This window comes from Triticum dicoccoides, chromosome 1A (assembly GCF_002162155.2).
Source record: "Triticum dicoccoides isolate Atlit2015 ecotype Zavitan chromosome 1A, WEW_v2.0, whole genome shotgun sequence".
NCBI lineage: Eukaryota > Viridiplantae > Streptophyta > Magnoliopsida > Poales > Poaceae > Triticum > Triticum dicoccoides.
In genome coordinates, this window is record NC_041380.1 from 409,334,339 (window position 1) to 409,361,483 (window position 27,145).

General features: G+C 47.3%; 3 protein-coding genes across 3 annotated transcripts; 2 read left to right on the plus strand and 1 right to left on the minus strand.

Annotated features, from left to right (window-relative positions):
• The first annotated feature begins 8,836 nt into the window (after nt 1-8,836).
• LOC119276315 (pentatricopeptide repeat-containing protein At1g80880, mitochondrial-like) lies at nt 8,837-11,772 on the plus strand. Its single transcript, XM_037557357.1, has 2 exons — nt 8,837-9,408; nt 10,641-11,772. Exons 1-2 carry the CDS (start codon nt 8,882-8,884, stop codon nt 11,668-11,670), a joined length of 1,557 nt encoding a protein of 518 aa, XP_037413254.1. The 5' UTR covers nt 8,837-8,881; the 3' UTR covers nt 11,671-11,772.
• Nucleotides 11,773-12,213: 441 nt separating this feature from the next.
• LOC119276322 lies at nt 12,214-14,041 on the plus strand. The gene is made up of 3 exons (XM_037557366.1): nt 12,214-13,023; nt 13,125-13,180; nt 13,422-14,041. Exons 1-3 carry the CDS (start codon nt 12,936-12,938, stop codon nt 13,887-13,889), a joined length of 612 nt encoding a protein of 203 aa, XP_037413263.1. The 5' UTR covers nt 12,214-12,935; the 3' UTR covers nt 13,890-14,041.
• A 1,212-nt stretch (nt 14,042-15,253) lies between these two features.
• Nucleotides 15,254-19,765, minus strand: LOC119276329 (nicotinamide adenine dinucleotide transporter 1, chloroplastic-like). Its single transcript, XM_037557371.1, has 9 exons — nt 19,354-19,765; nt 19,150-19,245; nt 17,202-17,308; nt 17,023-17,071; nt 16,810-16,919; nt 16,394-16,491; nt 16,197-16,285; nt 15,974-16,068; nt 15,254-15,847 (listed from the first exon to the last, which is right to left on the minus strand). Exons 1-9 carry the CDS (start codon nt 19,478-19,480, stop codon nt 15,596-15,598), a joined length of 1,023 nt encoding a protein of 340 aa, XP_037413268.1. The 5' UTR covers nt 19,481-19,765; the 3' UTR covers nt 15,254-15,595.
• Between the last annotated feature and the right edge of the window lie 7,380 nt (nt 19,766-27,145).

Genomic DNA, 27,145 nt, shown 5'->3' on the forward strand with positions numbered 1-27,145 from the left:
TTCGAGTGGACGGAGGCCGCCACGGCTGGACTTGATGAAATAAAAGCCATATTGGCAACAAACCCAGTCCTGGCCGCGCCGAACACCGGCGAACCAACGTTATTGTACATTGCAGCAACACATCAAGTTGTCAGCGCAGTACTCGTTGTCGAGCGAGAAATGGATGGACACAAATTCCCCCTTCAAAGGCCGGTCTACTATGTATCCACCGTCCTCACTCCATGCAAATGACGGTACCCACATTATCAAAAGATTGCATACGCGGTATTCATGGCATCCCGGAAGCTACGACACTACTTTCAAGAGTGTTCCATAACAGTAGCCTCGGAAGTACCACTCAACGATATTATCAACAACCGCGACGCAACGGGCCGGATTGCAAAATGGGCCATCGAGCTTCTCCCGTTCGATATAACCTATAAGCCACGGCGAGCTATTGAATCGCAAGTTTGGGCCGACTTCGTCGCAGAATGGACGGAGGCCGAGCTCCCTAAAGAGTACGACACATATTCAAACTGGATTATGCATTTCGACGGCTCCAAAATGTTGGCCGGACTGGGGGCTGACGTCGTCCTGACGTCCCCCACAGGAGACACAGTCCAATATGTGCTCCAGATCATGTACATGGATTCCAACAATGCAGCCGAATATGAGGCCCTCCTCATGGCCTCCGGATAGCAGTATCCATGGGTATCCAGTGCCTAGAGGTACGCGGGGATTCAAACCTCGCGATATCCCAAATAAATGGAGACTTCGACGCCAAGGACCCAAAAATGGCAGCTTACCGCAACGCCGTCCTAAAAATGTCAGCTCGGTTCGAAGGGCTGGAGTTTCACCATATAGCCCGAGAAAACAATCAAGCAGCGGACGTCCTCGCACGCATCGGAGCAAGACGTGATGCAGTCCCCCCCCCCCCAACATCTTTTTGGAAAGATTGTTCAAGCCATCCGTAGCATGGGAGGGGGAACCCGCAAATAACAGCCCGGACCCAGTCGCACCACTCGACGCCGAACAATCTGACACAATTGGAGGCTCTGCCAATGAAATTACACCTTCAGCCCACGTAATAATGGCGGTCATCGCCCCGTGGACAGAACCATTCCTAGCCTACCTTACTAGGCAGGAACTCCCGGAGGACCAAAACGAGGCCCGCTGCATACTGCGGCGATCTAAAGCCTACAGAGTCCATGAGGGAGAGCTTTATAAGAAAAGCGCTACCGGAGTCCTTCAAAGGTGCATCTACAAAGAGGAAGGGCGGAACCTTCTGGCTGAAATTCATGCCGGACTCGGTGGTCACCATTCCGCTGCTCGGTCCCTTGTTAGCAAGGCTTTCCGTACAGGCTTTTATTGGCCGACGGCCCGGGCAGACGCTCAGGACCTAGTCCAACGATGCGCTGGTTGCCAACTTTTTGCCAACCAAAGCCATATGCCACCCACCGCACTCCAAACTATACCCATCACCTGGCCTTTTGCGGTCTGGGGGCTTGACATGGTCGGACCCCTTAAAGGTGGGACCGATAGGAAAAAATACTTACTGGTCATGGTGGATAAATTCACCAAATGGATAGAAGCCAAGCCTGTTAAAACGGCCGAATCCGGACTTGTGATAGACTTCATATCTAGGGTTGTACACCGTTATGGCGTCCCCCACAGCATCATAACCGATAATGGTACAAACTTTACCGCCGACGAGGTAAAACTTTGGTGCAAAAACATGGGCATCAAGCTCGATTATGCTTCCGTCTATCACCCACAAACCAACGGCCAGGTCGAACGTGCAAATGGTCTTATCATGAGCGGCATTAAACCCAGACTGGTGCGGTCCCTCAAGGAATCTAACACACACTGGGTAGAGGAGCTCGACTCCGTGCTATGGGGGCTGCGGACCACGCCAAATCGCACCACCGGATACACACCATTTTTTATGGTGTACGGCGCAGAGGCAATTCTGCCCTGCGACATAATTCATGACTCACCTAGAGTGCGCATGTATGAAGAAAGAGAAGCCAAGCTCGATCGGCAGGACAACTTGGACGCCCTGGAGGAGGAGCGTGACGTGGCAAAAGCCTGTTCCGCATTTTATTAACAGCAGGCCCGAAGATATGAAAGCAGAGAAGTACGGGCCAAAAATTACAATGTTGGCGAACTAGTTCTACGCCTGCCGGATAAGAAAAAGGACAAACTCAAGCCCAAGTGGGAAGGTCCATTCATAATCGACCAAGTCCTGACTGGCGGGGCGTACCGCCTGCGAGATGCGTCGGATAACCGACTCGAGCCGAACCCGTGGAACGCCACCCGTCTCCGAAGATTCTATGCCTAGCGCCGGACTCTGTGTTCGTCTCCTTCCTCTGTCCATTTTTTGCATTTTTCTGTCTTACATTTCTCTCCTTCCCCTCTTTTCTTTTATAGCCCTTAAAGGCTCATCTAGTGACGCGCCACTCGCGCTCATTAAACCTGGGGGTTTCTTTAACAGAAGCTTATTTATACGGGCTTCACGCCCAACACATGCATCAAACTTCCGCATGTACCCTTTTTTTCACCATTATATGCATTGATATGACTTAAGTTTTGGCCAAGATGGGTTGCCTGGCTCCTGTGCTTACCCCTACGTTCCCGATTGTTCGGCTAGGCGGTAAAGGGAGCACCTCTGTGATTATTACTACCGGGTCAGCCGGATGTGTACCTCAGACTGGGTGAAGCCGAAAGCTAGCGTTCTTAAGGGAATATTCGGTCGGTGAGATAAAAGATGATCTTTTTACTCATTCTATGCGCCCCCAGATGCTTTTTTCTGTGTCTTTTTACGCAATCCGGACATGCACTTTAGGGCATGCCTCCCAGCGAAAGGAACCCCTAACGGAACTATTCTCTCTGGAAGATGTTTCTTACTAACCATGTAATATAACATAACTAGTTGGGTACTTGTCTGATAAAGCACTAATGACCCCTACGCCTGGTCTCCACGCATACCACGGTTCTTATATAACCGCTCTGGTATTCGGACACACTCCGGACCGTCAGGTCCCGAGGTTGAAGCAAAAAGGTCGGCAACGACAAACGATCTACAATCCGGCTAGAAGGCATTACACATGTCAATTCAAAATTACATAGTCATTCTGACTGATTGTATTCCTCTTCTATACCATCTAACAGGCTGTCTAATTTACAGTCCTGCTGGGAATACTTCGCGGCCAACTCTACTTGGCCGTATACTAAGCTCACTGGGATGTCCTTCCCGTCAGGCCCCACTGGTCCGACCTCGGCCATGTGGTTTGGGTCAGACTTCGTAAAACGAGTTTTCACCATGGCACAGGCTTCCCTAGCGCCTTGTCGGCAGGCTGATATCTTCCACAACCGGAAGCGCCGCCGAGCTCCCTTCAGCTTCTCCGCAAGCTCTCCAAGGCCCTCGGGCATGGAGTGGGCAGGCCATAAGGCTTGGGCAACACCTCGCATCGCCTGCCGAATTCGCTCGTGCAGTTGCATGAGTTCGGGAAGAAGGTCACCCGTAGAACCGGGCATCTCCTCTGCAGGACGACCTGTGAGCATACCTACAGACATTACTCTGTTAGTCGACTTCCTCGCCGAACTCTTTTTTCAAAGTTCGTTCAAGCACTTACTAAATATGCCGCGTCGAAGCCACTGATTCTCCTTCGTGGAGTCCGACAGCTGGCCACGAACATCTTTAAGTGCGACGTCCAGCCTGGTGTTGGCATCCTGAAGATCATTCTTCTCTCGCCTCACCTTTGTCAATGTACTCTCACCGGCCTTTAGCCGGCGTAAGAGTTGTTGCTTTTCCGGATCGAGTCCAGCGCCATCTGCAACATGATTTGTCAGATTTGCACCCACACCGCACAATACTAATCTTTCGAAGTGTATCTTACCTGAGGGGGTCTCTTTGGACTCCCCTGCTACGGCTAGTGCGGCCTCTAGTTGGGCCTTGCACTTTTCCAGCTCCTGGAACAGTACAGTATTCTTCTCTGTAAGAACCTGAATATTCAATGATCCTTAAATCAGTTGCACTAACTGTTTCAAGTCTCGGAGGCTACGGGTATATATATATTGACCAAAATTTTCTTGCATGTATGTCTTTTACATACTGCTCCGTGGCTCTGGCTAAACCATTTTGAGCGGCACGGAGGTACGCATCTCCCGAATTAAAGGCATCTAAAGCCTCTTGGGAAAAACAAGCGTCGCGTAGAACTGTCCGGCGACGCCTGTGGTTCATGGCACTCTCCACTTCAGAATTTGTGGTAGACAGCCTATCCGCATCCTCTATCGGAGGAGCGTTCGGTGCGCGCCTTGTGCTCGCCTCCGCTTCCTGGCCAGACGTTGGAGCCTGGCTGGTGGAGGCGCGATTGGCAACCTCTCCGGATATAGTCCGGCGAGGTCTCTTCGTTCTGAAGATAGCACGAATGTTAATATGCCCGGACAGAATAAACACCAGGGAAGCAGAGGGTGTGCTATACCTTTGCGCCAGCATCTCAGTCCGGACTACATTCCTTTTTGCCCCCCAGGGCCCTGCGGCCCCTCGTTGGCTAGCCGCCGCAGGTTCGGCCTCCTGCCTCGGAAATCTCCCCTGCAAAACACGGTTGTCATCAGAAACACCGGAATACGTGAGAGTGGAATCTCTCTCAAGGGAATGAGACTCCGGTTTCTATCACCTGGGAGGCCGGGATTAACCCTGGGTAATCAGCCGTGATGGCTACCAAGGTATTGTCCTTGCTTAGCTGATGGAACACCCCATCGATAAGCTCCACCGATATGTCCGGATCCTCTTCGGAGTCCGGATCGAGGGACCGTTCTAGGTCCTCGGGTTGTGGAGGGCGGCTGTTTATATCCTTTACTACCTGTCGCAGTTCCTGCATTGAAGTCGTTAGACTACATATCTAACCCTGGGAGTACAAAACAAACGGGCAAGCGCAGTTGTTCACTTACCCAACTTGGACGATCGTACATAGTAAATCCGGCCTGCGGGTTGACGCGGAAGAATTCCTCCTTTTCTCCCTTGTACAAAGAGGATAAGATCTTTACTAGGGAGGCAGCTGAAGCCGGCCCCTTACGACCGTAACGGGTGGCGTCATCCTCCCCTTTGAAATCCCACATGGGGTGGCCTCTATATTGAAGTGGCTGCACCCCCCGCATAATGCATGCGGCCATGACTCCAATCATGGTTAGTCCAGAATGAGCCAACAGTCTTATCCGGCCCATCAGGTAAAGGACGTCTCTGTCACTTTCTCTCTGAGAGCTCCGCGGACGCCAGCTCAAGCGTTTCTTCAATGGAGCACTGTTGAACTCAGGGAGACCGACCCGGATAGGGTCCGGTAGCGGGACGTCATCTATATAAAACCATTCCGAAGGCCAGTCCTCGGACGCCTTCTTCGGGGTTCCGGATAGGTATCCAGTCCCGGCGATGCGCCATACTTCGGCTCCGCCCACTTGGTATATAGACCACTCTTTAGAACGGGGCACCAGGCAAAATAACCTCTTCCACGGCGCAAAATGAGCCTCAACGCCTAAAAATAGCTCGCAAAGGGCGACGAAACCCGCAATATGCAATACGGAGGCGGGCGTGAGGTTGTGCAGCTGGAGGTCGTAGAACTCCAGAAGCCCACGGAGAAATGGGTGAATTGGAAATCCCAGTCCCCTTATTAGATAGGGGACGAGGCACACCCGCTCTCCTTTAGAAGGATTGGGGGTGCTCTCCGCTTGTTTTCCGCCATTATAGATGGCGAGACCGGCTCGGACCGGGACCATGTCTGCCTGAGGGGGAAATCCCTTGGCCTGAAGTGATGCTAACTCGCTATGCGGGATGGTGCAACTCTCCCAGTCCCCGGGTTTGGGACCAGAGGAGCGAGGGGGGGGGGAGCTACGACGGCTGGTCATGTTGGAATGGACCTTTGCTGGAAGCGCTCTGATGATAACTCGCGGAAAGGAGAAGATGTGGTTTGGACCTAAATCCCCATCCCGTTAAATAGGCGGCTCGTTTATACGGCTAGGGGTGTGGATGTAAAAACACCCCGGCTTTTTGCACTCGTTTGAACACGTGGAAGACGGCCATTATTGGGCGTGGAAGCCGAGGAGCACTACATTACAAAAATCGAACATTATTCCTACAGGTACACAAGATTTGGAGAGGAACCCGCCTTGCAATGCCGAACAATCTGCGCGCTGGACTCATCGTCATTGAAGCCTGGTTCGGGGGCTACTGAGGGAGTTCTGGATTAGGGGGTGTTCAGGTAGCCGGACTATACCTTCAGCCGGACTCCTGGGCTGTGAAGATACAAGATTGAAGACTTCGTCCCGTGTCCGGATGGGACTTTCCTTGGCGTGGAAGGCAAGCTTGGCGATGCGGATATTCAAGATCTCCTACCATTGTAGCTGACTCTATGTAACCCTAACCCTATCCGGTGTCTATATAAACCAGAGGGTTGTAGTCCGTAGGGAGTCAACTCCATACACAACAATCATACCATAGGCTAGCTTCTAGGGTTTAGCCTCCTTGATCTCGTGGTAGATCTACTCTTGTACTACCCATATCATCAATATTAATCAAGCAAGAGTAGGGTATTACCTCCATCGAGAGGGCCCGAACCTGGGTAAAACAAAGTGTTCCCTGCCTCCTGTTACCATCCGGCCTAGACGCACAGTTCGGGACCCCCTACCCGAGATCCGCCGGTTTTGACACCGACAATGACCATCTCCGGCAATGATAAACAACCGATCAGACGGTGCTGCAACCATTGTTAGTTTTTGCTACGACCGGCCATTATTTTTGCTACAACCAACTGGCCACTCTGCCTCTCACGACAGTGACGACAATGTTTTTTGCTACAACCATAATCTAATTTTGCTACGACCGCTAATTTTTTTTGCTACAACCAAATGGCCATACCGTGCCTCGCGACGGGGAGACGACCGTTTATGTTGCAACCGCCGTTTACTTTTGCTACTACCCGGTGAGACAATTTGCTACTATCGGTATGATGGTCTGGCTTATTAGGGATGATAGACTACTCATATCAATAAGGAATTCCTTCTTTTCCGGGAGCCCATTCGGATAGAACTCCAAAGTTAAGCGTGCTCAGCTTGGAGTAGTGTCAGGATGGGTGACCGACCGGGAAGTTGCTCCCGGGTGCGCATGAATGAGAACAAAGTGCGCAGAAAAGACTAGTATTGATCTGTGGGGCCAGTCTAGATCCCACCAGGAGTAACAACCACCGGCGGGTGTGTTTGGGGCGTTACAAGTTGGTATCAGAGCCGACCCTCGCGGTTACACGGATGTTTGTGTACAGGTGCGTGGTCATGTTGTTCATGACGTTTATGACCCGTCGTGGCACACGACATGGTACATGTACCGGACTGGATGCACTGACGTATGTGCCAAGAGGGAACGTTCCTGTGGCCCGACGAGGACGTCGGTTCCTCTGAGTGGGGGTGTATGTGATGACCTGGCTTATTAGGGATGATAGACTACTCATATCAATAAGGAATTCCTTCTTTTCCGGGAGCCCATTCGGACAGAACTCCAAAGTTAAGCGTGCTCAGCTTGGTGTAGTGTCAGGATGGATGACCGGCCGGGAAATTGCTTCCGGGTGCGCACGAGTGAGAACAAAGTGCACAAAAAAGACTAGTATTGATCTGTGGGGCCAGTCTAGATCTCGCCAGGAGTAAAGACCACCGGCGGGTGTGTCCGGGGCGTTACAATCGGCGATAATGAATTTTTGCTGCCACCCTCTACTTTTTCTACTACCGGCGAGGGTGAATTTTTGCTCCAACCGCGGTCTACCACCGTCTATTTTTTGCTACTACCACTGAGGTCAATTGTTTTTCCTACAGCCAGTAATGAAAATGCTGCAATTGGCACACACGACAAGCTACAATCAATGCGGCGACCATGTTTTGTTGCAACCGCCATTGCCGTTTGCTACAACCAACAACAAAAAAAGCTACCTCCGACAACGTGATTTGCTGCAATGGCAACACCGAAGTTTTGTGGTGGCGACCAAGGTGTTACGTTTTTGCTGCAACCGGAAGCATGAAAAGCTACCACCGGCGGTCATTTTTGCTACAACCGGCAACGAAAAAGCTACAACCGGATATGCGATTTGCTGCAACGGCCACGACGAAATTTGTGGTGACGACGGCGACGCTGCGATTTTTGCTGCAACCGGCAGCGGGAAAAGCTACAACCGGTGTCATGTCTTGCTACTCCCGGCAAAACCCGACGAAGGTTGAAGCAAATCGTGGTCGCCGTCGTGACTGTCGACATGAATGGTTGTAGCGATTCCTGTCACCGGTCGTAGCAAAAATGAACAATGATTGAAGCAAAATACATCTGCACGTGGATGATGAAGGAGAAAGGAATGGTTGGGCGTGGCCATGACGATAGGGCTGCGGCGAGGGGCGGTAGCGGAGCTGCAACCTGGGCTTCACCCGTCGCTGCTGATAGCTACAACCGTAGGTGCAACTGTTTCATGGGTCAACGCGGCGACGAGGACAAACGGCGCAGGTGGGGACCGGCGACGAGGGCGGCCGGCGAGGATGGGCACCGGCGACGAGGACGGCTGGCGGGGGTGGGGACCAGCGACGAGGTCAGTCACCGGAGGGAAGGGAGATGTGAATCCAGCGAGAGGAAGAAGAAGCTGCGGGGCAAACCCTTTTTTTTGCAAGATCCAATGGCCCACGCGGCTCAAATCCAATGGTCCTGACGCGACCGGCCGAACGGTTGGGCCTAGTGCCTGACTCAACTTTGTACTAACTTTGTACCTATTTTGGAACGGGGGAGTAGTACACAAAACTCAGCAAAAATCGGGCCGATCGTCCTACTGGGCCGCTGGCCCATGTTGGCGCGCCCGTAGCGCTCGCTGGCCTCTCTCTCTCTCCCATGGCGCCGCAGCTCGCCGCCGCCCTCCGCCGCCACCTCCTCCTCCCCCACCGTTCCCCCCTCCTTCCCTCCCGCCACGTTAGCCTCTCCGTCAGCCACTCCTCCTCCGACCAAAGCGACATCGAGTACGCTCACCCTATCCCCCCCGCCCCCGACGACGACGGCGAGCTCACCTCCTTCCTCCGTCGCATCTCCCACGCCTCCTCCGTCGCGTCTTCCCCGAAGGACGCCCTCTCCCTCCTTCTTTCCTCCTCTTCTGTCCCATCGCCGTCCCCTCCCTCACTCGTCCGCGCGCTGTGGGAACTGCGCCGCGACCCGGAGGCAGCAGCGCTCGCGCTTCGCTGGGGCGACGAGTGCAGCGCCACGTCCGGCGCTGAGGGGGCGGGGTCCCTGCCGGCCGAGGCGTGGCACCTGGCCATATGGTCGGCGGGGAGGGCTGGGCGGTTCGACCTCGCGTGGGCGGCCGTGCGGCGGATGCAGCGCCGTGGGGTGCTGACCCGCCGTGCCATGGTCATCTTGATGGAGAGGTAAGGTCGCATGCACATAATCTTTCACCATTTCATGATATTATTAGGTGTAATCAAGCATTTGGCTAGCATAGTACTAGTACTTTATGATAGTGCTCTTGTAGAACTATGTTCCGTTGTCTATGGCTCTATAATGTAGGCAAAATTTAGATTTTGTCTCGGTGTATTGCGGTTTAAGGATTTGCCATTCGGTGTCTGATCGACGTCTGGGTCCAGGCCAAATGTAAGCGACTCATATTATTACAAAGACATAAATTCCCCTAATAAAAATGTTTGTAAACCCATTTTGAGTGGGTTGGTTTGGTTTCTTGGAGTGGTATTGCAGTGAATGTGAGCCAAGGGACTAGGTATATAACCAGCAACGGAGTAAAGGAGGTGCTTACTTTACTAGAAATCTCAGTAGATTTGCAATAAAATACGTACATCATAGCAAAATTGCATTGCACCGATACAAACACTGGCGTGTTAGTGAAGTAGACACATAATTCTGAGAACAAGAAAAGGATGATGGTCACACTGGTGAGTTTTCTGCAATGATCCAGTGCTTTAGGTTGGGTTTCAGGTAAACAGGGGAAAAGTACGACTGTAGGAGTGAACAGTGAACACAACATTCTGCTGATAACTTTTGTGGCATTCGACATATTTTGTTATGCAATGTGCATTGCTTCTATTGTGGTCATAGAAGGGGGGTGGATGCTTGAGCTATAGGTGCTTAAGTTATTTTGAGAGCTAAAAAGTGATTGCCTGCTTGCAAAAATGTTGTTGACATAAGAAGTTTTATGACTCGTCTTCATAGGATATTCTAATCTTCTAGCCATGTGATGATGATAGTATAGTGAGTGATGATTGACATGTATTGTGTGAGTGCTTGGCTGAATTTACTTTGGTTCAGTTACTTGTTGTGTTGATGTTTGAAGTTTCAGGAGTGCTAAACTTAGCATCTTGATTATTGAGTGTGGTGTTGTTGCTGTCATAAATCCTATATTCGCGCTTTTAGTGTACTTGATGTGTTGGATGGAACATATAATTCCCTACATCTGAATCTATTTACTAGCGCTGCTATGGGGCTCCTCTTACATTATCGGATCACTTTTGACATCATAACTGTATTTTGCTTTTGTAATGTGAAGACCAAAGTGAAAAGCAGCCATTGCCATTGTAGTAAACTAGTTACTGCTACTATTTGTGTCCCATGCTTCTTTCATTGTAGGGATTTGTTTATGAAATTTCAGGTATGCAGCTGCCAATGAAGTGAAGAAAGCAGTCAAGACCTTTGATGTGATGGAGAGGTTTAAAGTGGAAGTGGACCAAACTGTATTCTATTCCCTTCTTCGTGCTCTTTGCAGAAGTAAAAACATAGAAGATGCCGAAGAGTTGCTTCTTTCAAGAAGGAAATTTTTCCCACTCACGGCCGAAGGTTTCAATATAATACTTGATGGTTGGTGTAATATCTTCACCGATGTGGCCGAAGTAAAGAGAGTTTGGCGAGAAATGGCAAATTGCTGCATTACTCCTGATGGTACGTCTTATGCTCTCATGGTCTGTTGTTTCTCAAAGGTAGGGAACCTTTTTGATACTCTGAGGGTTTACGATGAGATGAAGAAGAGGGGTTGGACTCCTGGTATTGGTGTCTATAACCAACTTATTTATGTTCTGACAAGAGAGAATTGCATGAAGGATGCAAGAAATGTTCTCAGTAAAATTGTGGATGAAGGTCTCCAACCCGATGTTGAAACATACAACAGTATTATAGTTCCACTTTGTGAAAGTTGCAAGCTTGAGGAAGCACGAGAGGTGATGGAAGACATGACAATGAAGGGCATTGTTCCAACCATTTTGACGTACCATGCATTTCTGAAACAGGAAGGCATTGACGAAACACTGCAGCTACTGAAGAAAATGAAAGAAGATGGCTGTGGCCCTAACAGCGACACATTTCTCATGCTCATTGATAAGTTTATCCAATTGAATGAGTCTGGAAATGCTCTGAGGGTGTGGACTGAAATGCGAAGGTACGACATTAGGCCTGGTTATGCACACTACATGGCAGTGGTCCAAGGTTTGATTAAACATGGATGCATACCACGAGCTTTAGAGTATTATGATGAAATGAAGGCAAATGGTTTTGCTTCGGACCCAATACTTGATAAGGAATTCAAAACTTTTCTACTGGCCAACAGAGACCACTGGAGAGGAGCAGGCAAATACAACCTTATTCCACAGCGTATCAAACATTCTACAAGACGGACGAGAATCCCGTAATACATGTGTCACTGTTAAGCACGCTTCTAGTGCTTCTTTTGTACGACAAAAAGGTAAATGCAAACAAATGTGACTGTGAGGTACTCCCTCCGTTCCGAATTACTTGTCTTGGATTTGTCTAGATACGGATGTATCTAGACTCATTTTAGTGCTAGATACCTCCGTATCTAGACAAATCTAAGACAAATAATTCAGAACGGAGGGAGTATGTGTGTTCAGTTAACAAGTTGCTCCTGAATCTTCATAACTAACAAACATGAAACCGCTAAAATTCTCGCCCGAGTTGCTTCTTCTGAAATGATTCGCTCTTGAGGGATTTTCCTCAGGGGCTGAGTTTCGAAAAATGTACATGGTGTAGCATCAAAAGGTCCTATGATTGCCATGGGTCATGGTTCTTATTGTTCTGTGTTTATAATGTGTGATCATTTCGTATCTATGCCTTCCCAGAATTACAGGTATTGCAGTAGGCAGAGGAACTGGGATTTTCTTCCCATGTAAGAAACCCTGTTAGAGGGTCATTGATTATGATTATAGCGATCAACTAAATAAATCGGTAAAAATAGATAGAGCCATTTAGTGATTTAATACATTTTTGTTATTTTGTGAAGATTAAGTTGGTCACATGAAAAGCATACGTTTTACGAGATGAGCAAGTAGGCTTCTGGATATTGGCAGTGGTTGGCTACAGAATCGGCAAAAGTTACACAGCACATAGAGAAGCTGGCGTAACAAGTGACAAAATCTTATCGTGCAAGACAGCACTTGGACAAAGATTGGTTTGCCCGGCGGGCAGAATTGGCAAAAGTTGGCAGTCCTGCAAAGAGAGGAGGTCAGGTTAGAGTAGCAAACGCAAACTTGTTCCTGCATGCACCTCTTGTTTTTCCTCCGGCGCATATCTAAAGCTGAGATGAAACTTTAGTGCCGGTGAAATATTTTACTAATATAATAGAAACTGTTGGTGGGTGCACACCTTGAGAAAGTGCATCTAGAGGAGTACAAATATTTGTAAAAAGAAAAAGAATTCCTTTTCAAATCTCCGCCGAAAACAAAAACACTGCAGAAAGTTGGGCCATGAGCATTTCTTGTGGGCAAACGTAGCAAAGAGTGAGCAATTGACCATCCTTTGGATGGAGTAATGGAAGGGCAAGGCAGGAAATTAACCCCGTATATATAGCCAATCAACCCACACCCCAGATGTAAACGATCAGAGACGACGGCACTGGCGTAAAACATATTTGCTCTGCTCAGCACACCTTCCGCGGGCAATGGCAATGCCTCCTCACCCTTGTCGCGCCAGTGGCTGCTTGGCACTGGCCGTTGCCATCTGCATCCTGTTGCCAGGCTGCTTCTCTAGTGAGTGTATATCTATCTCTTGTTTTATTTTCACCATCAAATTTTAAAAAATCAGTCTCGGGAAAACTAGTTCAACTTTTCTGTTTTCTCCATGGTTGCAGGCAAAATTGCCCTGGAGATCTTCGAGAGGGCGTGCCACTGCTTCGACGACCACAATGTAAGTCATGTCGAAGCGTAAACATACCGGGGTTGCTAAATCTCAGTCGACTGAGACTTAATGAAGTCACAGTCGATGTTATATTCGTGAGATCTTACGTGGAGATCCATTTTTTTTTCTTTTTATATGTTGTGCCATTTGACAGACTGAGATCTGGCCCCACCCTAAACATACATGTTTGTGAAAGTGACGACATACATATATGGTGTTTGAAACTGCCTCTGGGCCGAAAACTTTGAAGGTGTACAACGAGTGCGCGGAGGAGCTTCGGCTGGGCGTGGAGGGGGCGTTCCACGTGGGGCGGGAGAGCGTGGACGAGTACTGCGGCGGGGCCTGCCTCGCCGAGACGGAGATGGCGCTGCGCTGCGTGGAGGAGGTCGCCCACGACGGCTTCAGGTTCTCCAACGGCGCCTCGCTGCTCGCCGTCAAGCAGGCGCTCGGCAGCGGCTGCAGCTACACGCCCGACAGAGGAACCTTCGACATACGCGAGCGCAGGGAGTGCGGCGACGGGTACGGGTACGGCTACCACGGCTACGGCGAGCAGCAGCAGCAGCTCGGCGACGGCGAGGAGGGCGGCGACCGGCGGTACGAGTACCCGGGCGGCGCGTTCGGCAACTACTGCTCCGGCACCACCGGCGGCGGCCCGGTGCAGACGCTCCTCCTCGCCTTCTTCCTTGTCTCCGCGTCGGCACTGCTTCTTGCCGTATGAGCGATAGTGATCTTAGGATGTACTTGTAATGCTTTTGGTTTCAGGTTGAGTTATCTCATTATATATACTCCGCATATTGTAATTCTCCCTTCTTATTTTTGCACGATGCACATGCGCGTGGTATTCTCTCACGGAACAAGGAAGAACTAAAACAAGAGTACCTTTGATCTTAAAAACAAGGATATCTTTATGACTGAGATTTACCTAACAAACAAAAATCCTCTAAAAATGCTAGAGCTACATGTGGAATGCTCAAAGAGACATGCCGCAACAATTTGCAGTAAAGTGTGTTTAGACTTTGGATGCTTCACTAAAAAAATACTCCCTCTATATAACTTAATATAAGACAGTTTTTTTTTACACTGTCAATCTGTCATGGGCTCTAAGGTAGTAGAATTAATATTCAACTTTCACATGCTTGTTATTGAGAAGCAAATGGAAGAGAAAATCCTCTACATAGGAAGATAGTTTTCGCATCCTACAGCTACCTTTAAAGCAAATCATACAATCCAAACACCGTTATGTCCATCCAATTGCTTTTAAAAACAAAGATCCATTTTCCTACTGGAGCGCAAAAATATCCACCATGTGCGTGGACCAACTCAAACAGGGCTAATAGCTACGGCCCTATAGAAATTGGACCTCTACACATGACCACAGCTACGGCCCTATAGAAATTTCACAAGAAAAAGATGATACAAAGTATTCCCCACAGAAACAATTTTAGATCATAGAGATGGTGCTACCAAATTCTTATAGGTTGTTTTTCCATCCCCCCATTCTCTAGAACAGCAAAATTCAGATAAAGATGCACCAAACACTTTCTCTATTCCACCACCAGAACAGAAAACGCCCAAACAGAACAGCAAAACTCAGGTAAGGTGCACTTAAATGGTCAGCAGCGTATATGAAGATGTACCATTTCCACTTAACTTCAGAGTTTCTAAAGATTTTCAAAACAATTAACAGATGCAGGCAAGATGATCTAAATCTCCGCAAAAATGTCAATATATATTTCAATTGTATTTTCAGAGCGCAAAAGGAGAGCGCACTTGCTGAGATGGTGCCCAAACAATATACTATATCAGCAAGTATTGCACTCCATCCCATAATAAAAGATCATTTTGCAGACTGTTTTAGCTTGCAAAACGATCTTATATTATGAGACGGAGGGAGTAAGACATAAAACATACCCACCAATTTCTGTTTAGTCATTTGGATACTTCTAAGTTAGTGAAAAGGGAAATTTTACACTAACTCCATATGTGCACCAGATATGTCAACCAGTTTAAACCTTCTGTCCTTGTCGAGCTCGAAATTTCAAGAATCATATGTAGCACCAAATCCAGTAAAGTGCTCCAAGATAATGTACAAGATCATAGATCTCCCGAAGTAAAAAAGGTTAGGGCAATTATTCGTGTACCAACAATAAAATTCTTTTCTTTTCATCATCATCAGACAACACACCGACCAATATCACTATTCCCCCACAACCTGTATACCTCCACACTGCGTGCTATCAAGACTAATTCATACACAAGTACTAATTCCTGTCCTACACTATGGTTTGAGCTTTGAATGACAGCTACTTGTTGCGATACCAAAATCTCTGTTGTGAGAGCCCTCAAGGGAAATGGCGTCGTTTGATAGTTACTGGATTTCAACTTGTCAGATGACAGCAGGGATAGGACACAGGAATGGTACAGTCAATGCTTCAGCGGATGGGGATGATGTTGTTCAGGTTCAGGAGAGCCTAGATTGAGAAGGAACCTGTGAATCATCTCGAAGCTGGTGAATGTTATAACTGCAGCAGGAGTTGTCCGCAACAGATTTGTGGCGCATCCACGGTAGAACCCAGCTACACCCTCTGCATGATAAACCTTTCTAACACAGTCTATTACCCCTCTGTATCTCGCCTCGGAGTGTGCTCCCTGCTCTTGCAACCTTGATCGAACAACCTGTAATTATTATCAGGAGTGAAAATAGTCTGAGATATATAACCAAGCTAAGAACATTGAGAGTATATTCATTTAACCAGTAACAAGAGTAGGGTAGATCATAATTGCAGAGGATTGACTTAATACCTCATGAGGATATGTTAAGGTTGATGCAGCTAGTTTTGCCAGAGATGAAGCAACAGCGACATCACCAAAACTTAATGCTTCAACGGTAGTGTTATCTGTGAAAACAAGATGATGTCATACGAAGAACTACAAGACAGGCCATCCAATATGGCCTCTACAAATTTAGCAGCCATGATTAACCAGATACATTTCTCTGTGGAAAAACATTTGCTGAGAGTAATACCTCGCTCAGCCAGGTAAGCTTTTATCTTCTCGTATACAGGGAACTGAATGGCAACATGAGTGATACCAGCCAAGGCAGGGACAAGTCCACTTTTGGAATAAAAAAACCAGCAACCATATCAAAACATAGAAATTTTGAGTCATCAGCATGGTTAAAAGTTGCCCACAATAGGTATCCATCATTCCGTCAAAAGTTACCTGTATAGTCCACGGATGCCTTCCTCATGTGTTATTCTCGTCAATGCAGCAACCGTGCCTTTGTATGGGATCGTCGCACCAGCTCTTACTCCTTGGGTCTACAAAACAAAACATAAAGCTGTTGTTGACAGGAATCCTGGTATCTACTGGGATAATATTTCTTGGAATAATGCTAGGTATGACCACTAAATACAAGAGACCCGAAAAGTTAAATATATTCAAAAGCATGTTAGCTAAAGATGGTTCCCTTGCAAACTGGATGTATTTAATTACGTACAAAATTGCCAAGACATTTTGAACAATCCGTACTTATTGGTGAATGAAGTATTTCAGAAACAGAAATTTCTAACTACAGTTATGTTTTATCATCTCTATTCTCTACTACTGCTCAGGACAAGGCATGAATCATATCATACCTGAAATCTTGTCTTGACAACCCAAAGTGGATTTGTTGCTATTGTAGTTGCAGCTCCAGCACATGATGCAGCCATAACATTTGCCCCTAGAGAGAGTTGATGGCTTCCTTCTACAATATTAATGTAAAGTAGGACTTGAGAACTGATATGACATGATCCTATGGAAGGTTACAACATCCCAAAACAATACCATTGTAAGGTTAAAGCACTAACCGCTGGAAGCAAGCATGCTTTTAAGCTGCTCGTATACAGTAAAGTAGACCTGCCCATTCATACGGGAACGGTTAGCTCTACAACAGAATTTACCATATGTGTGAAAGTAAAAATATCATACTCATGGAAGAAAAACATAACAGTGATTGCTGTTAGCAAAAATAGGGGCAAATACTCACCGCCCAGTTAGGCAAAAGCGCCAGAATAGTCGGGGAAAGACCACGATACAATCCCCGAAAGCCTTCCCGTCTAGCAATCTGTTCTAAGCTCCCAATGATGACACTACCTAGTCAATATATAACAGAGAATCCTGTCAAAAAAGATAGAAGAGAGAACTGATGTGATGTAATAAATCTCAGCTTTCTAAGCCATCCTAAAATATAAGCAACAACAATATGTTGGTACGACAGGACGTAACAGTCCAATGGAAGTCCAGCACACATTTGTATGCACATGATGTGTGCTAATAATCAGAATTCTAGATGCAAAGTCAATAGTAATGAGCATTAAGCATGGACATCATCCATGCACACATCACTTTCTCCGCATGCATGGGATTTGCTGACGGCTTTCTCCTGGAGTATCATTGGGCAGAGCTATGCCCAAAAGCATCACCGCAGCATATTTGAAGTGAAAAACATTTTATTTTATTTGCATTCACCACGTGGATGAGCATAAGTCCTAAAATTTAATTGTAAGCTCAGCATATCTTTAATAATCCCTGGAACATCAGGCTTAGAAATGTTATTACGCTCTATGTTCTGTGCACAACTAAGGTTCATATAGATAACTTATTCCCATATAAAATAGCCAATACATATTTTTAGAACGTGCTGCCAAGAAAAATAGTCTATACATATTGGGTGTGGAATGGGAGCATACAGTGTAACTAGGTGCAAAGGAACTCCATACATTGCACAAAAACACGTAGATGAGATCAGTTACACCCACTCAGCCACCCCACAGACCATCTTTCATGTTCTTACGCGTCCAGATGTTTTCCAACAATGCAGCCTTCACCGTTCTTCTTTCATGATATTCTCCTGTAATTAGCTGCACCTTCGCAACCTTCTGCTCATCCAAACCCTCAGAGGAGACATTTTAAACTGATTCTACTAAAGAGGGCAGATGGCAGCGTGGTCTCTTCAATTGCTATTATTTACACTCTTTCCCTATTACCCTTTTAGCAAACAACTTATATTTTTTTGGCAGATGGCGTCTAGAATATGTCATTCCATTTTGTCAGAAAGACTTCGAAGTCCACTGCCTACAGGACAGCAGAAATTGTTGTGTTCTTCAGTATTGTTCAAAATCAAAGGAATGCTGGAATTTAAACTTATTTGCTAGTGAGATCTTCCTTAATCCCTAATGGGAAGACTTATTAAGGGGCAATAGCACAACCAGATTGGCAGTAGATTCGTGACTCATGAGAGAAAAAAGAAACTAGATGACATTGAAGGATTGCGCAACGAAATCGTGGGAGATTGGAAAGGAGGTCGGGGTAGGACAGCTAAGCCTAGATTGATCTACCAAGCATTTGTTTTGCCTGGCAATCACTGAATACCAACATAAACATATTCAGCACTAAAGCAACCTATCAGCATATAGCAGCCACATGTACAACTGGTTGTTCATGCAGGTTCTCCATGCTTTTCACATGCAAGAACAAATACATGCATCATGCATACCCCTTTCCACTCAACATGCAAGATTTCATAGGTCACACAATCTCAGATCACCACGTGATGCCTCCCATATGATTCAAGTAATTCTAATAACTAATAAGTGACGATTACGCAAGACACAAACCTGTAAGAAGGCCGAGGATGACATAACTGATCCAACAAGCGATTCAAACCATTATAACATTTACAATCAGATGTGTATTCTATTGCTGAAAAGGATTCTCTCTCAACTCCCTGACTTCTGGATTGTCAAGAGAAGCCACAAACTAATACTACACGACATCCCCTCCACGCAGGCACTCTGCTCTAACCAGTGGATACATTCAAGTCTAGCATCAAAACTCTGTTCCGAAAGTAGGTTCATCCGTTCGTGTAGTGTTCTAACACTATGACCGTAAACTGAAGCAAAAAACTGCAATAGTTCATCTGAAGAAATGCTCACCTCCAGCTGTGCCAGGGGCTAGCTTGGGCCAGCCGTGCACCTGGAACCTCGTCTTGATCACATCGAGCGGGCACACGAAGGTCGCTGCTATCACGCCTGCGCACAAGCCCCCAAATCCAGCAATTACTTCCCACACATGCAAATACACCCCCAAGCCGAACAACACACTAGACCGAAATGGAGAGAGCTGTGGCCACAAATTACCGGCGGAGGCGCCCGCGACGGCGTTGGAGAGGGCGCTGCGGGCGGAGGTGGCGGGATGGTGCGAAGAGGACGCGGCTGCCGGCGGCCCCGACGCCGTCGCCGGCGAGGTCGCGACGTCCCCCGGCATGTCGCGCGCCTCCCCGATCTGCGCCAGCGGTACGGGGCCTCCGCCTCCGGAAACAGAAGCCCGGCGCTAGAGCGTCAACGACGGCGGCGCCTGGCCTGATCACATCGGCGGCGGGGTCGCCGGCGGGCGTAGGGCGGGCGGGGGCGGAGGTGGCGCCTAGGGTTGTGGTTTGGGATCTTGGCGAGCGGGAGCGGGGATGGGCGCACGGAGGGAGGGACGGGGAATTCGTGAGCTGCTCTATTCCTTCCTCCGCAGCTCGTCCGCTTGCGCTTCTCGTATGATATCCTCCTCCCTCCTCGCAGGCGAGGCGAGGCGGAGGTGAACATGCCCTGGGCCGGGTGGGCCCCGGTGGGTGGAGCGGGGCCCATCCCCCACACTGACGAGTGGGCCTAGGTTATTCGGTTGGGCCCGCATGTCATGTACTACTACTCGAATGGACGGGGTTGGTTCTTTCCTTGCACGAACACGTCGCTCTGGATTCTCGACACCGGCGGGCACGTGCCGCTGCGGTGGCTGGCCCGCGGGCCCAGGCAGACTCAAATGGCTGCGTGTCTGGTGGGACCCAAGTGTCATTGGTACTAGCCCCGCATTTTTGGGAGCAATCGTTTACGTCCCGTGTAGCACTTGTTCGTTCAACCATTTTTTTAGTGAAACTCGTTCGCTTATTAATATTTTTATTATAGTTTCAGAGAACTTGTTTACTCCTGTGCTGCTTCGGCTCTTCGCGAGACAAGGCCACGTACGTCTCCCGTGCAAGCCCTTCCGCTGCCACGTCACCGTCTTACGGGCCCAGCGTAGCAATGGCCCTGTGCCATGGACAGCGGACGCGCATGTGGTAGCTGAGCGTTCCCGGCGGCTGGGTCCACGGCGATGTCCGGTCGCCGCTTACTGGTGGCGTGGCGCACCGCTGGCCATCCGTCGCGGAGAGTCGGAACTGACCGAACGGCCCCGATGCGGCCGTGGGGCCACGGCGCCGCCTCCCTCGGGCCACACAAACATTTTGGTTCTGCGCCTCGTCTTTTCCTTTGATGCCCATCGATAGAGGTGAAGAAAAGAAGCACTCTCCATGCTTATCCTTTTTTTTCCCTTTGCCGGGTATATTCATGCTTATCAATCTGCATATGATATCTATCTAAAAAGGTCCATATGATAGGCACGTTTCATGACTTTCATCCGGCCCAGCAAATAAAACACAAGTTGGTATTACTAGCACAAATGCCCGTGCGTTGCAACGGAAAACATAATTGCAGTGTATTTAAATTTAGTTAGAATTATATGGGAAAACACAAAGATAGTTCATGTGAAATTTAATGCTCACCAAAATCCGTAGACCAACACAATAACAATTTATATGCTAATTCCAGATGGATTTCAAATTTATTTATATAGAGCTATAATTCATCATCATATTCTAATTTAAAATAGAACTGGTTATCTTTGATCACATCTTGAAATATATTTCATGATGGTTGTAGAGGTGGTGTCGGCATGTGTTGGGTGCCTGGTGAGAACCACTTGTCATCGATCCATGTCGTTGTCACACAATATTAACAAAACAAAAAAATAATAAAGTGGAAATGCTGGGATTTTACACAAACAATTCTACAAAACAAAAATAGTAGGTAGCAAGCTCCAGAGGACCTAAAAACATGTGTTTCAATTATGAAAAGATGATACAGATGTCATCAACTTTTAAGGAGAAGATGTACCGACTTATCTATATAAATAAAATTAATATTAATAAAAAACATAAATAATGAGATCACACGATTGATTGACATATTAATATTATTTATGGAAGAGGATAATGAATATACTTGGGGCTCAGTAGCATGAGATTTGCTTTTATTATTGGTCTTGTTTATATTTTTTGTTTTTCTGTTTTCATGTAGCTTACCACAAGTATCATGTGGTTGGGCTTGTTGGTATTGATAGGACCAATTGTTGTTTGTGCCGATAAAACCGGTGGTTATCGTTGCAACTGTAGAAAAAATTGTATATTTCTAGAGACCCATTGTTGTCGCTAATTCTTCTTTTCATCACAATTGTCGATGGTAGTCTCTCTTACCCATCTATTCATGTGGAACATGATTAATCCCACAACTATGGGTTTGATCATCATACTGTATCACAAAGCTTCGCGAGTCTCTCTTGCCCACCAACTTATAATTTTGTGGACTTAATGCTCCTAGTATATTAATTGATATTTCAAACCTGCAATAGTAAAAATCTTATAAAGAAATAAAATCATTAATATTTTAGCTGTATAAATACAACATTAATTTAAAAAGTATGTTGATATTTTTGCCGTGCTCATTTTCGTTCCTCCATAAATATCGTGTGTGCACCTTTAACCCTCCTTTTTAGCCTCACACAATCCTGATTCCGCCCGTTTAAATCCTTCCTTATTATATCATTCCTTTTACTTATTAGCCTCACATAATTTCTTCCTTCCGTTTTCCTGTGCCTTATATTAAGGATTCCATCCATTTGAATATTGTGCCGAGCCCACCCACCACAATCCTTCCATAATCCTTCCTTTGAATATTCCGCCGAGCCCACACAATACTTCCTTTGAATTAGCCGCATCTATTTAGCCACATTCATTTCCTTAATTAGCCCATCCGCTTATTTAGCTCTTCTCTTTTCACGTTTGTTTGTTAATTATTTGGCTATATTAACCGGTATGTGTGTCCTTAAAATTGCGAGGTGGGATTATTCATCAAGTAGGATGTTTGTCTCAGTTGGTTGTTGTAGCCCAAAGAAATAGAAGAGATCTAACGTTCGATTCTCCACAGTAATGTATTTTTTTCTTTCTCTATGATCTAATATAAGGAAGCCCACTCGCGTGCATGCAGCCCATAAGGGAAGGCCCATGTTATTTGCGGCCAGTTAGCTGGGCTGGGATAGCTGCATGTACGTAGTTATTATGAGATTTCAGGCCCATGTCACCGACGAACCAGAGAGTTTTATCGTGGACATCTGGGCGATGTACGAACGAACGCTAACACATGAAAATATTAGTACCACCTCGAATATGTTTTAAATACAAACTGAAAGCGTAAATTCATGAGAAAAAGCGTATTGTGACGGTAAACCCACGAAGTCAATCCGTGCTTTATTATTAGGGAAAGATAGGCACATTTCATCCCGCCAAGCAAACAAAACAAAGTCATGCCTCTCGTTCAATAAATACATATAATGAAATGAAAACATAAAAAAGAAAAATCATAACTCACACAGGCGACTCATTTTTTTCCTGCTAGCTAGCTAGTGTTGGAAATATGCCCTAGAGGCAATAATAAAAGCATTATTATTATATTTCCTTGTTCATGATAATTGTCTTTATTCATGCTATAATTGTGTTATCCGGAAATCGTAATACATGTGTGAATAACAGACACCAACATGTCCCTAGTGAGCCTCTAGTTGACTAGCTCGTTGATCAACAGATAGTCATGGTTTCCTGACTATGGACACTGGATGTCATTGATAACGAGATCACATCATTGGGAGAATGATGTGATGGACAAGACCCAATCCTAAACATAGCACAAGATCGTATAGTTCGTTTGCTAGAGTTTTGCAATGTCAAAGTATCTTTTCCTTAGACCATGAGATCGTGTAACTCCCGGATACCGTAGGAGTGCTTTGGGTATGCCAAACGTCACAACGTAACTGGGTGACTATAAAGGTAGACTACGGGTATCTCCGAAAGTGTCTATTGGGTGACATGGATCAAGACTGGGATTTGTCACTCCGTATGACGGAGAGGTATCACTGGGCCCACTCGGTAATGCATCATCATAATGAGCTCAGAGTGACCAAGTGTCTGGTCACGGGATCATGCATTACGGTACGAGTAAAGTGACTTGCCGGTAACGAGATTGAACGAGGTATTGGGATACCGACGATCGAATCTCGGGCAAGTAACATATCGATAGACAAAGGGAATAGCGTACGGGGTTGATAGAATCCTCGACATCATGGTTCATCCGATGAGATCATCGTGGAGCATGTGGGAGCCAACATGGGTATCCAGATCCCGCTGTTGGTTATTGACCAGAGAGTCGTCTCGGTCATGTCTGCTTGTCTCCCGAACCCGTAGGGTCTACACACTTAAGGTTCGGTTACGCTAGGGTTGTAGGGATATGTATATGCAGTAACCCGAATGTTGTTCGGAGTCCCGTATGAGATCCCGGACGTCACGAGGAGTTCCGGAATGGTCCGGAGGTAAAGATTTATATATGGGAAGTCCTGTTTCGGGCATCGGGACAAGTTTCGGGGTTATCGGTATTGTACCGGGACCACCGGAGGGGTCCCGGGGGCCCACCGGGTGGGGCCACCCATCCCCGGGGGCCACATGGGCTGTAGGGGGTGCGCCTTGGCCTGCTTGGGCCAAGGGCACCAGCCCCACAAGGCCCATGCGCCTAGGGTTTCCAAGGGGGAGGAGTCCTACTAGTGGACACAAGGACACGTTCCGCACCAGAGTGGTACGGCAACCCTGTCTTGGAAATCATGTTGTTAGACAACGGTGAACCTTCGAACTATGAAGAAGCGATGGCGGGCCCGGATTCCGACAAATGGCTAGAAGCCATGAAATCCGAGATAGGATCCATGTATGAAAACGAAGTATGGACTTTGACTGACTTGCCCGTTGAACGGCGAGCCATAGAAAATAAATGGATCTTTAAGAAGAAGACAGACGCGGATGGTAATGTGACCATCTATAAAGCTCGGCTTGTCGCTAAGGGTTATCGACAAGTTCAAGGGGTTGACTACGATGAGACTTTCTCACCGGTAGCGAAGCTGAAGTCCGTCCGAATCATGTTAGCAATTGCCGCATTCTATGATTACGAAATATGGCAAATGGACGTCAAAACGGCATTCCTTAATGGTTTCCTTAAGGAAGAATTGTATATGATACAGCCGGAAGGTTTTGTCGATCCTAAGAATGCTGACAAAGTATGCAAGCTCCAACGCTCGATTTATGGGCTGGTGCAAGCATCTCGGAGTTGGAACATTCGCTTTGATGAGATGATCAAAGCGTTTGGGTTTACACAGACTTATGGAGAAGCCTGCGTTTACAAGAAAGTGAGTGGGAGCTCTGTAGCATTTCTCATATTATATGTAGATGACATACTTTTGATGGGAAATGATATAGAACTCTTGGACAGCATCAAGGCCTACTTGAATAAAAGTTTTTCAATGAAGGACCTTGGAGAAGCTGCTTATATATTAGGCATCAAAATCTATAGAGATAGATCAAGACGCCTCATAGGTCTTTCACAAAGCACATACCTTGATAAGATATTGAAGAAGTTCAATATGGATCAATCCAAGAAGGGGTTCTTGCCTGTGTTGCAAGGTATGAAATTGAGCTCAGCTCAATGTCCGACCACGGCAGAAGATATAGAAGAGATGAGCGTCATCCCCTATGCCTCAGCCATAGGTTCTATTATGTATGCCATGCTGTGTACCAGACCTAATGTAAACCTTGTCGTAAGTTTGGTAGGAAGGTACCAAAGTAATCCCGGCAAGGAACACTGGACAGCGGTCAAGAATATCCTGAAGTACCTGAAAAGGACTAAGGAAATGTTTCTCGTTTATGGAGGTGACGAAGAGCTCGTCGTAAAGGGTTACGTCGACGCTAGCTTCGACACAGATCTGGATGACTCTAAGTCACAAACCGGATACGTGTATATTTTGAATGGTGGGGCAGTAAGCTGGTGCAGTTGCAAGCAAAGCGTCGTGGCGGGATCTACATGTGAAGCGGAGTACATGGCAGCCTCGGAGGCAGCACATGAAGCAATATGGGTGAAGGAGTTCATCACCGACCTAGGAGTCATACCCAATGCGTCGGGGCGATCAAGCTCTTCTGTGACAACACTGGAGCTATTGCACTTGCCAAGGAGCCCAGGTTTCACAAGAAGACAAGGCACATCAAGCGTCGCTTCAACTCCATTCGTGAAAATGTTCAAGATGGAGACATAGAGATTTGTAAAGTACATACGGACCTGAATGTAGCAGATCCGTTGACTAAACCTCTCCCTAGAGCAAAACATGATCAACACCAGAATTCCATGGGTGTTCGATTCATCACAATGTAACTAGATTATTGACTCTAGTGCAAGTGGGAGACTGTTGGAAATATGCCCTAGAGGCAATAATAAAAGCATTATTATTATATTTCCTTGTTCATGATAATTGTCTTTATTCATGCTATAATTGTGTTATCCGGAAATCGTAATACATGTGTGAATAACAGACACCAACATGTCCCTAGTGAGCCTCTAGTTGACTAGCTCGTTGATCAACAGATAGTCATGGTTTCCTGACTATGGACACTGGATGTCATTGATAACGAGATCACATCATTGGGAGAATGATGTGATGGACAAGACCCAATCCTAAACATAGCACAAGATCGTATAGTTCGTTTGCTAGAGTTTTGCAATGTCAAAGTATCTTTCCCTTAGACCATGAGATCGTGTAACTCCCGGATACCGTAGGAGTGCTTTGGGTATGCCAAACGTCACAACGTAACTGGGTGACTATAAAGGTAGACTACGGGTATCTCCGAAAATGTCTGTTGGGTGACATGGATCAAGACTGGGATTTGTCACTCCGTATGACGGAGATGTATCACTGGGCCCACTCGGTAATGCATCATCATAATGAGCTCAGAGTGACCAAGTGTCTGGTCACGGGATCATGCATTACGGTACGAGTAAAGTGACTTGCCGGTAACGAGATTGAACGAGGTATTGGGATACCGACGATCGAATCTCGGGCAAGTAACATATCGATAGACAAAGGGAATAGCGTACGGGGTTGATAGAATCCTCGACATCGTGGTTCATCCGATGAGATCATCGTGGAGCATGTGGGAGCCAACATGGGTATCCAGATCCCGCTGTTGGTTATTGACCGGAGAGTCGTCTCGGTCATGTCTGCTTGTCTCCCGAACCCGTAGGGTCTACACACTTAAGGTTCAGTTACGCTAGGGATGTAGGGATATGTATATGCAGTAACCCGAATGTTGTTCGGAGTCCCGGATGAGATCCCGAACGTCACGAGGAGTTCCGGAATGGTCCGGAGGTAAAGATTTATATATGGGAAGTCCTGTTTCGGGCATCGGGACAAGTTTCGGGTTTATCGGTATTGTACCGGGACCACCGGAAGGGTCCCGGGGGTCCACCGGGTGGGTCCACCTGTCCCGGGGGGGCCACATGGGCTGTAGGGGGTGCGCCTTGGCCTAATGGGCCAAGGGCACCAGCCCCACATAGGCCCATGCGCCTAGGGTTTAAGGGGGGAAAGAGTCCTAGGAGGGGAAGGCACCTCCTAGGTGCCTTGGGGGGAAGGGAAACCCCCCTTGGCCGCGGAAGGGAAACCCCCCTTGGCCGCCGCACCCCCTAGGAGATTGGATCTCCTAGGGCCGGCCACCCCCCCTTGGCACCCCTATATATAGTGGGGGAGAGGAGGGACTTCATACCTGAACGCCCTGGCCTTTGGTTGCCTCCTTCTCCCTCTCCAACACCTCCTCCACCTCCATAGTGCTTAGCGAAGCTCTGCCGGAGTACTGCAGCTCCATCAACACCACGCCGTCGTGCTGCTGCTGGTGCCATCTCCCTCAACCTCTCCTCCCTCCCTTGCTGGATCAAG

Coding starts and splice junctions, on each gene's coding strand:
- LOC119276315 (XM_037557357.1), top strand. CDS start 8,882: ATGGCGCCGCAGCTCGCCGCCGCCCTCCGCCGCCACCTCCTCCTCCCC. Junction 9,409..10,640: donor ATGGTCATCTTGATGGAGAG/GTAAGGTCGCAT, acceptor ATGAAATTTCAG/GTATGCAGCTGCCAATGAAG.
- LOC119276322 (XM_037557366.1), top strand. CDS start 12,936: ATGGCAATGCCTCCTCACCCTTGTCGCGCCAGTGGCTGCTTGGCACTG. Junction 13,024..13,124: donor GTTGCCAGGCTGCTTCTCTA/GTGAGTGTATAT, acceptor CCATGGTTGCAG/GCAAAATTGCCCTGGAGATC. Junction 13,181..13,421: donor ACTGCTTCGACGACCACAAT/GTAAGTCATGTC, acceptor AAAACTTTGAAG/GTGTACAACGAGTGCGCGGA.
- LOC119276329 (XM_037557371.1), bottom strand. CDS start 19,480: ATGCCGGGGGACGTCGCGACCTCGCCGGCGACGGCGTCGGGGCCGCCG. Junction 16,286..16,393: donor GGCATCCGTGGACTATACAG/GTAACTTTTGAC, acceptor TTATTCCAAAAG/TGGACTTGTCCCTGCCTTGG. Junction 16,069..16,196: donor AGCTTACCTGGCTGAGCGAG/GTATTACTCTCA, acceptor TTGTTTTCACAG/ATAACACTACCGTTGAAGCA.